The sequence below is a fragment of the Pezoporus flaviventris genome, unplaced genomic scaffold, assembly GCF_033815535.1.
Source record: "Pezoporus flaviventris isolate CSIRO_AGI_PZ_B2104156 unplaced genomic scaffold, CSIRO_AGI_Pfla_v1 ptg000021l, whole genome shotgun sequence".
Classification (NCBI taxonomy): domain Eukaryota; kingdom Metazoa; phylum Chordata; class Aves; order Psittaciformes; family Psittacidae; genus Pezoporus; species Pezoporus flaviventris.
In genome coordinates, this window is record NW_026892569.1 from 10309326 (window position 1) to 10321475 (window position 12150).

Genomic DNA, 12150 nt, shown 5'->3' on the forward strand with positions numbered 1-12150 from the left:
AGTATGAGCACCAGTTCCCAGGGCCACAGGCACACACAGTGGGCTCACTTCCATGGATTTCAGTGGCAGACCAGGGAGTGCAAAGAGGGGTTCTGCTGATATCTCCATGACAAAGCTGGGCACCCTAGTATCTCTGCAGGACTGGATTTTGTGCACATCAGCCCCATCCTTGTGCTGCTGAGTGCAGTACCTTGTGCAGTCTGTGTCCTGTCAGACTGCAAGAAACATCTCTGTACCGGCCTATGCCAGATTCTCCCTGAGGTTCCTGTGTAATTTCACATGTAAATTAATGCACATTTGTGTTTGCTGAGCGCCGTGCATGCACATCCCCACTCCACACAGCTACACATGTGCCCCCTCCTGAGCTGTACCAGGCACTCTGCCCGTGAGGCAGCGGTGCTAACAGGGAGCCGCAGCAGTTGGATGGGGCATGTTGATGTGACAGGCACAGTTCACCCTCCCCAACACAGCCTGTGGCTCTCATCGGCTCTTGTCTCCTCTTCCCCATCAGTGCTGTCACATTGCCACAAGTCTGAAAACTTCTGAGCAGCTGCAGAGAGATGCTGGGGGGAGCTGGGGGACCAATGGGTTCCCAGTGCCTGGGCTGGACCGGTCCTATCCCCAGCATGCAGGGGCACTGTCAGTGTCCCGGCCACACTGCTGGAAGGAATCACCACCAGCAGCTCCATTTGCTCACTGAGTCTTCTCTCCTTCCCCCAGGAGACAGTCGGCGAGCCCTTCTTCCTGCTGATCTGTGCGATCAAACAGCAGATTAACAAAGGCTCCATCGACGCCATTACTGGGAAGGCCAGGTACACCCTGAACGAGGAATGGCTCCTGAGGGAGAACATCGAGGCAAAGCCGAGGGTGAGTTCCTAGACCTGGTTCTGATGGGGGCAATTGTGCATGAGGCCGGTGAGGTACCCATGCAGGTGGGATAGACACATAAACCGTATCCCTGCCAGACACCTTGCCACTGCCTAAGCTCACGACTGCAGAACAAGGCTCATGACTGTGCTTCCATGTCTGTCCCTTGGTGGGTCACTGAAGTGTCTCAGACGGATGGTGGAGGGAGGTGACAAAATTTGTTCTGCCACATTCAGTTAAAGCAGCAGGTTTATCGATCCTGGCAAAAAAGCATCTTCACTAGCAGCGGGGAAGTGCTGGCTGCAGACCTGGCACCCGGGGTGAGGGCTCTGCCCAGGTCACAGGAGCGGTGCTGAGAGTGGCTCTGCGGAATGTCTCCTGTGGGACCAGAGCAGCCAGGGCTGTGCATGTGGAGGGCCCAGGTCCCTTCTGTGCCTGACACAGGATTCAACAGACACCTTTCCAGAGCCTCGGTCAAATCCTGCTTTCAATTACCTGGCATAAATCTGGAGCAGCTTTGCTGCAGTCAGGAGGTTACCCCGGATGTGCATCACCATAACTCAGAGCAGGTTCGAGCTTCCACATCCTCTGCAGATTCCTGTTATGAATTGACCTGTAAATGTACAGAGCAAAGCTGGGGATGAGCAGCAGGCGCAGGGTGTTGGCGCTCTCAGCAGAGGTAACTCCATGAGTGTGAGCAGGGGAAGTGCAGCCGCTTCCCACTTGGCAAAGAAGGGGCAGCAGCTGCAGGGGATATGTGATGGCAGTCTCAGCATTGCTGCTAGCCTCTGATGCAAAACCCACCTGCACAGTGTCGAGTGTGAAATGACATCTTCATTAATGCTGTGGAGAAAATTGGACTTCACCTGCACATTCACAGTGCCCATAGTCAGGGGTGCTGATACTGAGATGCAGCATTTGCAGATAACTCTCACATGTACCAGGGTCCTTCTGGGAGGCAGCTCTGCCCGAGCACAAGCAATGCTCCTGGTACCTGAGCTCCTGGCCCCGGGCTGACTGGGCGGGCAGCAGGATGGCACTGGGATTGCGTTCACCACTCAAGGACGGCGCAGGGTTTCTCTCAGGGAAGCAGAGGACACAGGCTGAGGAGCTGGGGCTGTCCCAGGGTGAAGCCTGGCAGCGGCAGGAGACGTGTCAGTGTCAGTCCCCGTGTCTTGGCTCTGGGCCGGCAGCCCCCTGGGGTGTAACTCAGCCTCTCTGGAGGGTGAAGCCTGGATGGTGACATTTGTTCAGCCATTTCCAGCAGTGTGGGGCACAGGGGGAGCTGTGCGGGCGTCCTCAGGAGCTGGCAGACCCGGGCAGGACACCTCTGACTCAGCCTCTGCCTGCAGAACCTCAACGTCTCCTTCCAAGGCTGTGGCATGGACTCCCTTAGCGTCAGGGCCATGGACACAGACACGCTCAGCCAAGTGAAGGAGAAGATTCTGGAGGCCTTCTGCAAGAACGTCCCCTATTCCCAGTGGCCAAGGGTGGAAGATGTCGACCTTGGTAAGAACCAGATGCATTGGACCAGACAGTCCTTAAAATGAGGGAAAGCACCTGCCACTGCATGGTACCTCTTGTGTCTGTTTGAGGGTTGTGGGTGAAGCAGCACTGACCAGAGGGCAGATGTTTTAAGTTAGGACAGCAGATCTCAGGGCAGCCTTTCCTGTTGGTGGTCTTCAGGAATGTGTGGTGGGACCAGTATTGGTGGACAGAAATAACAGGGCACATAACTGGAAAGAAGCTTTAGGAAAGCCCAAGTGGAGCGGGGGGATGCTTGGAGCCTTTAAAGCCTGCAGTCTGGACTCCAGAACAGGTACCCTCTAAGCACCCCTGAGCCTGGAGATGGCTTGTTAATACATGTCTCTCCATAAGCAGCCATAACTGAGCCCATGGGCTCCTGTCTGACCATAGATTCAGACCTGTCATTTGTCTGCCCAGAGGCCAACTCCTTCCAAACAAAGGCATGTGCCTCCTTCGGGCTGGTGTCTCACTTCCCCCTTCTCTGTGCTCAGAGTGGTTCGCCACCAGCACCGACAGCTACATCCTGCGGGACCTTGATGACACTTCGGTGGTGGAGGATGGCAGGAAGAAACTCAACACACTAGCACATTACAAGGTAAATCTGCTGGGAAGCAGGGCCTGACTGGACTTGGGGGCAAACTGCGGTTCCCCCTCCCAAAACAGGATCATCAGGAGCAGGCAGGGAGGTTGCCATAGCTCCACGAGAGCTTCCAGGGAATAGACATCTGCCCTGGCGAGAAGCTTGTTAATATTGCAACACACTGAAACTAATTAAACCCTCTTCATGCAAAACAAGTTATTCCTGACAACAGAAACAGGAGGGGGAAAAGCCCCTATTCCCAGCGGCCACCAGCTTGGCTGATTAGTACCACTCTGCTCTTGATCTGTGCTCCTGCTGAAGTCACTGGCACAATTGTCTCTGTGTGCCCTAAGAGCAGGGGCCAAGGAGGCATCGAGGAGCAGAGGCCAAAAACGTGCAGAAACGTGGCAAAGCAAACTGTTTTCTTGACCATTTTTCCTTTTGAAATTAAATGAAACCAGCAAATCGGGTATGATTTCTGTATTCCCTGTTACTCCTGGGAGCATAATACTCCCTGGTCTGTAACAGTGCATGGAAAATCAAACCGGAGCTGGGTACTTATTAATATGATTATCAGGGTAGTAGCCACGCTCAGAGCCCCACTGCTGGCACAGTGCCACACTGCACCAGAGCCGGAGCCACGGCACTGGAAGGTGTCACCAGCCCATGGGTCCTGGCAGCACCAGGTTCCTTCTGCCCTTTGAGTGAGAAGCAAACAGCATCTGCACAGCATCGCACTCCCTCGTCCTGAGCTACTTGGTGTCAACATCCAAAGATATATCTTGGGGGAAGGGCCAGGGCAGGCACAAGGGTGTTTGTGGCAGAGCAGGAGCTGCACCAGTGTCCCCCAGCTCTGAAAATCTCCCTGGGGCTGTACCCAGCTCCCTGCGAGGCACCATTAAGGCCCCATCATCAACATCTGCTCTTCCCTTCCTCTGCAGATCCCTGAAGGGGCATCACTGGCCATGAGTTTGTCGGACAAGAAGGACACTACACTGAGCAGAGGTAATGTCTCACTGCTCTTCCCCTGTTGCTGGTGACCAGGCAGGAACACTTGTAGCTTTAGAGGAGGGGTGTCTCTGGCCAGGGGTGCTGAGAGCTGGGTCCTTGTCTGGACCATGGGAGACAAAACATCACATGAACAAGGAGTTTTGACCCCCACCTCCAGGCCACCTGCACAGAGCCCATCCCTGCAGTGGAACCTCGCTAGAGCGAGGAGCTGCTCGGGCTGGAGCTGCCCTGTTGCCAAGGCTGGGAGACAGTCCTGGACACATGGGGTTGTGGGGCACTGTGGGGTGCAGTGGGGCATCGCAGGGAAGGATGATGCAGGCTTGCCCCTGTGCTCATCCTGCTCTTGTGCCCTCCTGCATCTCTCTTAAAACACCCCGTGGAAGACCTCAAGTCCTCCTCAAAGGACTTCCCGAGGTACTCGCCACGTGCCTCAGAAGGTAATAAACAATCCCAAACCAAAGAAAAATGCTGAAGTCACTTGGGATGGGAATGCCAGCTCAGTGCTGGGGCTCTTGGGAATAGGGAAACACCTCCTGATGCAGAGGGTATCTGTGGAAGCGCATTTAAGCTTTGGTGCCCTTGGCTGAGCTGCTTTGTTTCTCTCTTCTTCACAGTGAAGGATCTGGACACGGAGAAATACTTCCACTTGGTGAGTAGAGAGGTTGTCCTCTGCTGCCAGGCTGGCTGCTGGGGAGATGTCCCCCTGGAAGGCAGCAGCCTGGGAAGTGCTGGGGGCAAAGAGGTGACCAGTCAGGCTCTCCTGCACTGAAGTCTGTGGGTCCTGTTTTTTCAGCATATGTGATGAAAGAGGAGAAAATCTTCTCAGCCTCACTGATATTAACACAATTCATCTCTGTGGGCTGGAACATCAGATGTGAGGAACAAGCTGGATCAGGGCTTGTTAGTTTTCTTTAGAGGGGCTCAAAGAGGTGCAGAAAGGTTATCTGTAGACAAGCTTCAGAACTATGGGACAGAATAAAACCACCAGGACGGCACAACCGGTGTTGTGCCTGTGCTGTAGCTGTCAACAGCCACCGAGAGCTCTGGAGCTGCCAGTAGCATCCCACACAGCCCTGGTCAAAGCATCTACCGGGAGCCCCTGGCACGGCACTGGCTTCCCCAGGCCAGGAGATTGATGAGTTCCTGGCTGTGCTCCGTGCTGAAGGACCAAGTGCTGAACGATGCTAAAAGCTGCTGTGCAAAAAGTGTTATGAAGAGCAAGAATACCTCATAGCCTGATGGGTTTTTTTTTGCTGCCAAAGTTTCCATGCTGGGATGGAGTGCAAATATACAGCGCATGCACACACATGTGCACTCAGCAAGGGGGGAGAAGGAACGGGAAACCAAATGTGCACATGTGAAACGATGCCAAGATGGCCTTAAATGGCTTGCTAGGTCATTACAGAGCAGTAACTGACTGACCTGCCCAGTGGAATATTTGGTTTTGTTTTCAAAAAGGCGAGGGTGGGAATACTGCCTGATGGTTCTTGCGCTTTTCCCAAACCTAAGAAAAGCTGCTTTCTGCAGAAGCCTTGTGCATTGCTTCTGGGAGCCCAAATTGCAGCGACCTGGGAGCAGGAAGGCCAGCAGACTAACGTGCAAAGTGAGATTGATTGTTTCATTTTCTTTGTCTAGCTTGAGCGAGGCAATAAAAAGTGCAAGAGAAACATCAGAAAAAGGGGTATAATGGATCACTTTTTTAAAGCCATATAAGGGTATATTTACAACACAGTAACTGCTTCTTAATTGAATTTTATATGTAGTTGAAATTCTATACTTAAATGAAAATCCAGTGTGACACTTCCACAGAGGAGCACTCTGAACATGTGTTTTATATCGGACCAGGTTCTCCCAACTGATGAGTCGGTTGAACATAAGAAGTCCCACAGGCAGAGCCATAGGAAGAAAGTCCTCCCCGAGATCTACCTGACCAGGCTGCTCTCCACAAAGGTAGGAGATGGATGCCCTGGCTCAGTCTGTTTGGAGCCAGAGGCCTGCTCTAGGGAGGGAGTGCAGTGGGGCTGGTTGCTCCACAGGGGCAGTGGATGCTGGAGCATGGTCAGTGGGGCTGCCAGGCACTGCTGGCTCCTTGAGCTCCCTCCAGCTTTCCAGCTCATCCTCAGAGCAGCAGTACTGTGGGAAGCCCCCCATGACCTCCCCAGGCTGGTCTGGGGTCTGTGCACATGGAAGGGATGCTGACCGCTTCCAGGCTCGTGATGCGCTGTTTAGGTCTGAGCCCCTTTCCGCAGTGAGGAATCCTGCTGGGAAAGGAGATGGAGATGCTCAGCTTTGGGAGCAGGGGAATGTCTGTGCGATCTTAATTCAGATTTGAACTTCCCCACTCTCTGCGAGTGCTCAGCTCCAACAGTTGGGCTCCCAGCCCATCTTTAATCCCAGCATGATGCTTCACTGGAGCAGAGATCACAAGAATGGCCAGCAGTTTCTAGTCTTCTTTGTATTTACTGTGCAGAACAATCGCAGATGTGAGATCCTAGCAGTAAGAAAGAAAATCTCGATGCCAAAAGAAATTAAACCCAAATGCAAGCTAATTATATCGCTATGCACAAATAAACCTTTCCCTCCCTCCTTCGGAATCCTCCTTCTCTGCTGCCAGTTGGATAAATGAGAAAAGGATTTCCCCTTGTGCACAGCAGTCGCAGCCCCTCCTGCTGCTTCCCGGGCTCGGGTGCTTTCCCCAGGCTCCATAGGGTGCTTGTCCCGCAGGGCACGCTGCAGAAGTTCCTGGATGACTTGTTCAAAGCCATTCTGAGCATCCGAGACGATAAACCACCAGTGGCTGTGAAGTACTTCTTTGACTTCCTAGAGGAGCAAGCAGAGAAAAGAGGGATCACAGACCCTGACACTATGCACATCTGGAAGACCAACAGGTTTGGAGGAGGAAATCTCTTCTTTCTTTCCTTCCTTCCTTCCTTCCTTCCATCTCTCCAGAGCAGCAGCTACAAAGCCTTGGTGTCCTAATCACTAGGTTGCTAAAAGTAGAAGAGGGACTTGGAAAGCAGGAGAGGGGCGGAGGGGGTGGTGAAAGATGAGGCCAAACACAGGCTTGGAGAGCTTTGACCACAGAGCTCAGGGGAAAAGTGATCTGGAAGAGGAGGCATAGGCAACTAAAGGGCAAACTGGCACACTAATACAAACAATTAAAGGGAAAACAGGAGAGGGAATGAACAATGGGAGACAGCACTGGTGTTAGCTCTGAGCAGTGGAGATCTGAGACAAAACCACGTCAGGCCTTAAAGCACCATGGAGATTCTAAAACCAGCAGGTTTGGCTCCTTTTCATTTACTCTCTGGCTCTTCAGCCCTCGGGGCATCTTTGTCTCTGTAACCAAGCTGAGACCCCAGGGCATTCACTTGCACTTGCGCTGTGGCAGTAGCATGCTGGAGCTCTGCAGCCGGGAGCAGTGCTGAGGGATGTGATGAGCACCAGGAATGGGATGGGGGACCCGAAGGGGAGGGGGATTGGAGCAGGAGGAAACCAGAAGATTTAACTGGAAGAGCTGGGAGCCTGGAGGGAGTGTCCGGAGAGTCTAAGTGCCTCTGGGGCTGCAGGGACAGTGACTGTTTCCAGCCTAACGTGAACATTAAAACCAAGTCTGGCTGGGATAGCAGGCACACAGACACAAGCACCGAGCTACAGCTTTGCCTGCCCTTCATTACCTTTAGTTGCCAGGAGAGCAGAGACTTACAGTGGCTTTCACTCCTCAGCTGCTGAGGAGGAATGATAGGAAGGGCAAGCAGTACCCTGAAACTGTGGCCAAGTGAGCTGTGAAATAGTTGGAGGAGAAAATTATGGGTCAGCAGAAAAAGAGGCACAGGAAATGCGTTTTGTGGGCAAGGCTTGCCATCAGAACCAGGTGATGGTTACTCTCAGGGAAGACTGAAAGGAGCTGACACCATTGCTACAGAAATCAGGGAGTGGGGAAACCTGCTCCAGCAGCCCCGTGAAGGCAAACCTGCCCATACCCTGCCTGGGCACCAACAGCTGCTGAAGGAACGAGGTGCTGTGCACCCCTGGACAGCCTGGACTTGGAGGTTCCTTCCTGTGCCACGTGCTTCAGCCTGAAGAGATGTCTCTTGAGGGAGAAGACCTGTGCCTGCCCCTCATGTTAGGCAATGGGCCATATGCTACCAGGATGTGATTAAATAGCAGAACCCAGCTCCTCATTCTTTTTTCTCTTTGCTATTCACTTTCGATCATCATCTTTCCTGCATTTCCTCCCCTCTCCCTCTGGAGGACAACTATTCACCTGGTGTGTGTTCCTGACTTGTTTCCTTCGCAGCCTACCTCTGAGGTTTTGGGTCAACATCCTGAAGAACCCCCAGTTCGTCTTCGACATTGACAAGACAGACCACATCGATGCCTGTCTCTCTGTGATAGCCCAGGCTTTCATTGATGCCTGCTCCCTGTCCGACCTGCAGCTGGGCAAGGTACTGTCCCGAGAGCACGTGTGGCTCCTGTGCGGGCAGGCAGGACACACACCAGTGTGGGTGGGAAGGGACTGTCGGGTCTCCCAGCTCAGCCTCCCGCAGCAGTAGGGATGGTAGAGAGACCCTTGCTCAGGTTCGTGCAGTTGAGTTTTGGCTGTCTCCAGGGGTGGGTTCTCCCTCTCACTCCACTTTAGTTCACACCATGCTTCAGCACTGGGAAGCACTTGACAGGCACTGCTGTCTCCATCCCACGCTGCCCACCCCAGGCTGGCAGAGCCCAGCGGGCTGGCTCTAGGAAGCCAAACCTGCCCTGAGCACATGCGAGGCTGCACGGGCCAGGTCTCCTCTCCCACCACCGGGATCCCATGCACCATCCTGTGTGGGATGTTCTGCTCTCCCACTGCTCTCCCACCGGCTCAGCCAAGCGCGGTGTTGACGTTTGAAACTTCCTGACATAAATAAGTTTTATTAGGAAGTGCTGTACATCCCCCCCGTGCCCCCCCAGGGGCCGGCGGTGCAGGGTGTGACGTCGAGGGGACCCTACAGAGGGGGGCAGGAGGCAGGCGCTGCTGAGGGCAGCAGGAAGCCTTCGCTCCGGGCTGACGCTGCAGGAAGATCTAATGAGCACTTGATTCTTTCTTTGTTTGGGTTTGGGGTTTTTTTCTGGTGGGTTACGAAACACCTCCAATTTGTCCTTGTCAGGCCGTGGGTGAGGGGAAGAGGGGTCAGCCCGAGTCAGACAGCAGATGGAAACAGTTTTCGGGGATACAATAGCATAACTGAAGGAATTGTTGAGTAATGTGGGAAGAATAAATCCTCAGCATAAAAATCAGCTCGCATGCACACGCAGTGTATCGCTGAATGCTTTCCAGGCTGGATTCTTCCCCTGGGTTCAGCATGTTGCTCTTGATACTGCAAATGTGAGAGCAGGCTCGGACTCACACATCTGCAGTGCACAAGCAGTTAATAAACCAGTACACATCTCCGTAATACAGACGAATCAGACACAAATTAAAAACTAACTTAAACAAGAGGCAGCATGGGGGGATTTTTTGTGTTTCCAAGGGGAAGAAAAAGAACTATGTAGTGAGCAGGCTCTGTAGCTTGGCTGTATTCCTGCATTGCCTTGTCATTGGGTTTGAAAATAAACTGCTGTGGGATCTGGTGCCACAGCCTGGTGCCCATTTCCCATTTCCCCTGCAGCATCAGCCAAGCTACATATTGCGGCAGCAGATTGCAGTTACCCCGGGCTTCCTTATTTACTGCCCGATACAGCTGAAATGCTGCCTCCTCTGCTGAGCTTGTCTCCTCCCAAGGTCCTCCCTCCCCTCTCCACCTGCCAGAGCATCAGGAGCAGTCCCGCATCCCATGTCAGGGCAGTGGGACACGGTGATCTCACTCCCTTCTGTGCCCCTGAGCCAGGGGCTGTTTCCCTTTGGGACGCAGCACTGGGCCAGTCAGCCAAGTTCATTCCCGGGTAGTGACGTCAGCGGGGCAGGATTGCCTTGAGGTTAAAATCATTCACGCTCGTGGCTGAGGGGAGCACAAGAGGGGTTGTGCCTTCACTGGTACAACCCAATTGTGTGGCTGGGAGGTTAAGACTGCTTTGTCCAAGCTGACATTAATCAAGAGAACTCAGTATTTGCTGTTAATTACTTTATGTGCACTCAATATAGGCCAGGCAGGCTGGGTTAGCCAATGCAAAATAAATCAAAGCTACATGAAAAATCCAAGAGCAACATTTCAACTGACAAAGTTCAGCTTGTAAGAGAGCTTTGTTCTTCAGTTTACATCAAGCTGGCCTGGCTGCTCAAGAGACCCAGTAAATGCATGCAGAAACCCTTCCCTTGTTACCAATTTCCACAGGCAGAGCCACAGAGCACAAGTGTTTTATCTAACACAGTTGTGCTGCACTCATCTGCAGAACATTACCTGGCAGCAGGCCATCCCGCCTGACCTTGTGCATACTTTTTAGCTTGCCCTTTCTGCCAATTAAAACATCATCACATAGACCACCTTCACTGGCAGTACAGCTAACAAACGCCGAGCTCATGCTAGGAAGAAGGGCTGGGGGACAGTGCTGTGGCTCCACGGGTTGGGGGTACCTGTCTGCAGCACCTTGATGTGTTTGAGGAAGCGCCTCTGTCATTAGCTGTGTTGTGCTTTGGTGCCATCCCACCACACTCCTGCCTGTGTAAAGCCAGGACCAAAGACATAGCTGTTTCCTGAAAGCAGCTGTAGCTGAAGTCCGCATCCGATGAGCCAGACAAACAGGATAGGAAGTGTTCAGCCAGGAACAACAGTGTCTGATTTCAGTATCTCGCCCTTGCACTAGGACTCCCCGACCAATAAACTGCTGTATGCCAAGGAGATCCCCGAGTACAGGAAGATAGTGCAGCGATACTACAAGCAAATCCACGACATGCCGCCGCTCAGCGAGCAGGAGATGAACGCTCACCTGGCCGAGGAGTCGCGGGTAAGGCATGGGGCGCGCAGGCTGCCTCCAGCAACTGTTTAAGTGCTGCAAGGAGCAAGCAACAAAGAGTATTTTGCCTCAAACTTCCATGCACAAACTTCATCTGACCTAATTCCAAGCATCTTCAGTTACTGCCAGAGCTGCAGTAAACACCCACGAGTTAGCTTGAACTGAACTAGCTTTGGCACCACTGGGAGCTGAGAGCAAAATTCAGTGCCAGAGAGTCAGGAAGCTTGGAACAGGATCCCTGCAGTCCCACAGCCCCGGCCAGCTGCCCACAGGCACCAACTGCCAGGGCCGGCACAGTCCCAGGGCCCTGCTGGCAGCATCCGCATGCGGAATGCCGGCAGCGTGCTCCAGATCCACGGCCTGCCAATGATGGGCTATGGCTTCCTTGGAATCAATCCATCTCCTGTGGCACTTCAGCCTCAGGCACGAGCAGGTTTCTCCCTTGGCATTCCTCTGCCCGGCTGTTGTGCTGCCCTACCCGTTGAAATGGCTTTGAGCACAGACAGGTAAACTGAGCTGTGGAGCGTGGGCTCTAAGGCTGGCTTTAGAAAGACTGAGATCATTTCTGTTGTGAGGAAATGCATTTCCCTAAAGGGGTAAATCAAAAGTCTGGTTACATCAATGCAACAAAAATACCCAGACAAAAACCTTCTTTGAATTTAGCTAATGCCTGCTGATGGGGCTTGAACTCACTTGCTGCATCACATTAATGCTCCTCCCCTCTTTGTTCTGTCTTTATAAAGAAATACCGAAATGAATTCAACACCAACGTCGCCATGGCCGAGATCTACAAATACGCCAAGCGCTACCGCTCCCAGGTAAGCAGGTTCAGCCACACTCGGCCCCGGCGTACCCGTGGAGGGACCACCAAAGTGGTGTGTGTTAACTAAGTGGCCAGACGCCTGCATCCAGCCCCACTGCAAAGGGATTACTGTTTCTGGCATAATCCCATGCACACACAGATGCACCTGCCTCCTAGCCTTTGGCTGACGCCTTCCTGAAAGAGAAATCCAGCTATTCCTGGCTGGTTTAACAGCGTGTGGCTGGGCTGGACTGCAGCAGGGTCCTGATGTGTAGACTCGCAGATGCTTTCTGGAGGGCAGAGCACGCTGATGCAGTCCACACTTGAATAACTTCCCATCCCCGGCCCTGGCTGCTCCCGACCCCCTGCACCACGGGCTGGCTCCACACCATGGGCTTTACTGTCGCAGTGGATTTTGGTTTCTCTCCCA

The 12150-nt window shown here is 53.2% G+C and overlaps 2 protein-coding genes across 3 annotated transcripts in view; one reads left to right on the forward strand and one right to left on the reverse strand.

Annotated features, from left to right (window-relative positions):
* The window catches only part of IFT122 (intraflagellar transport 122), a 429684-nt gene that overhangs the window by 370205 nt on the left and 47329 nt on the right, over positions 1–12150 (reverse strand). The gene's annotated exons all lie outside the window — the stretch shown is intronic.
* PLXND1 (plexin D1) overlaps positions 1–12150 on the forward strand; it is a 74704-nt gene that overhangs the window by 60570 nt on the left and 1984 nt on the right. The window contains exons 26-35 of the mRNA XM_061455989.1: positions 721–867; positions 2220–2376; positions 2886–2989; positions 3916–3979; positions 4600–4634; positions 5831–5935; positions 6710–6873; positions 8286–8433; positions 10769–10909; positions 11662–11736. Coding sequence (XP_061311973.1) covers positions 721–867; positions 2220–2376; positions 2886–2989; positions 3916–3979; positions 4600–4634; positions 5831–5935; positions 6710–6873; positions 8286–8433; positions 10769–10909; positions 11662–11736 — 1140 coding nt within the window. The remainder of the gene's footprint in view (positions 1–720; positions 868–2219; positions 2377–2885; positions 2990–3915; positions 3980–4599; positions 4635–5830; positions 5936–6709; positions 6874–8285; positions 8434–10768; positions 10910–11661; positions 11737–12150) is intronic.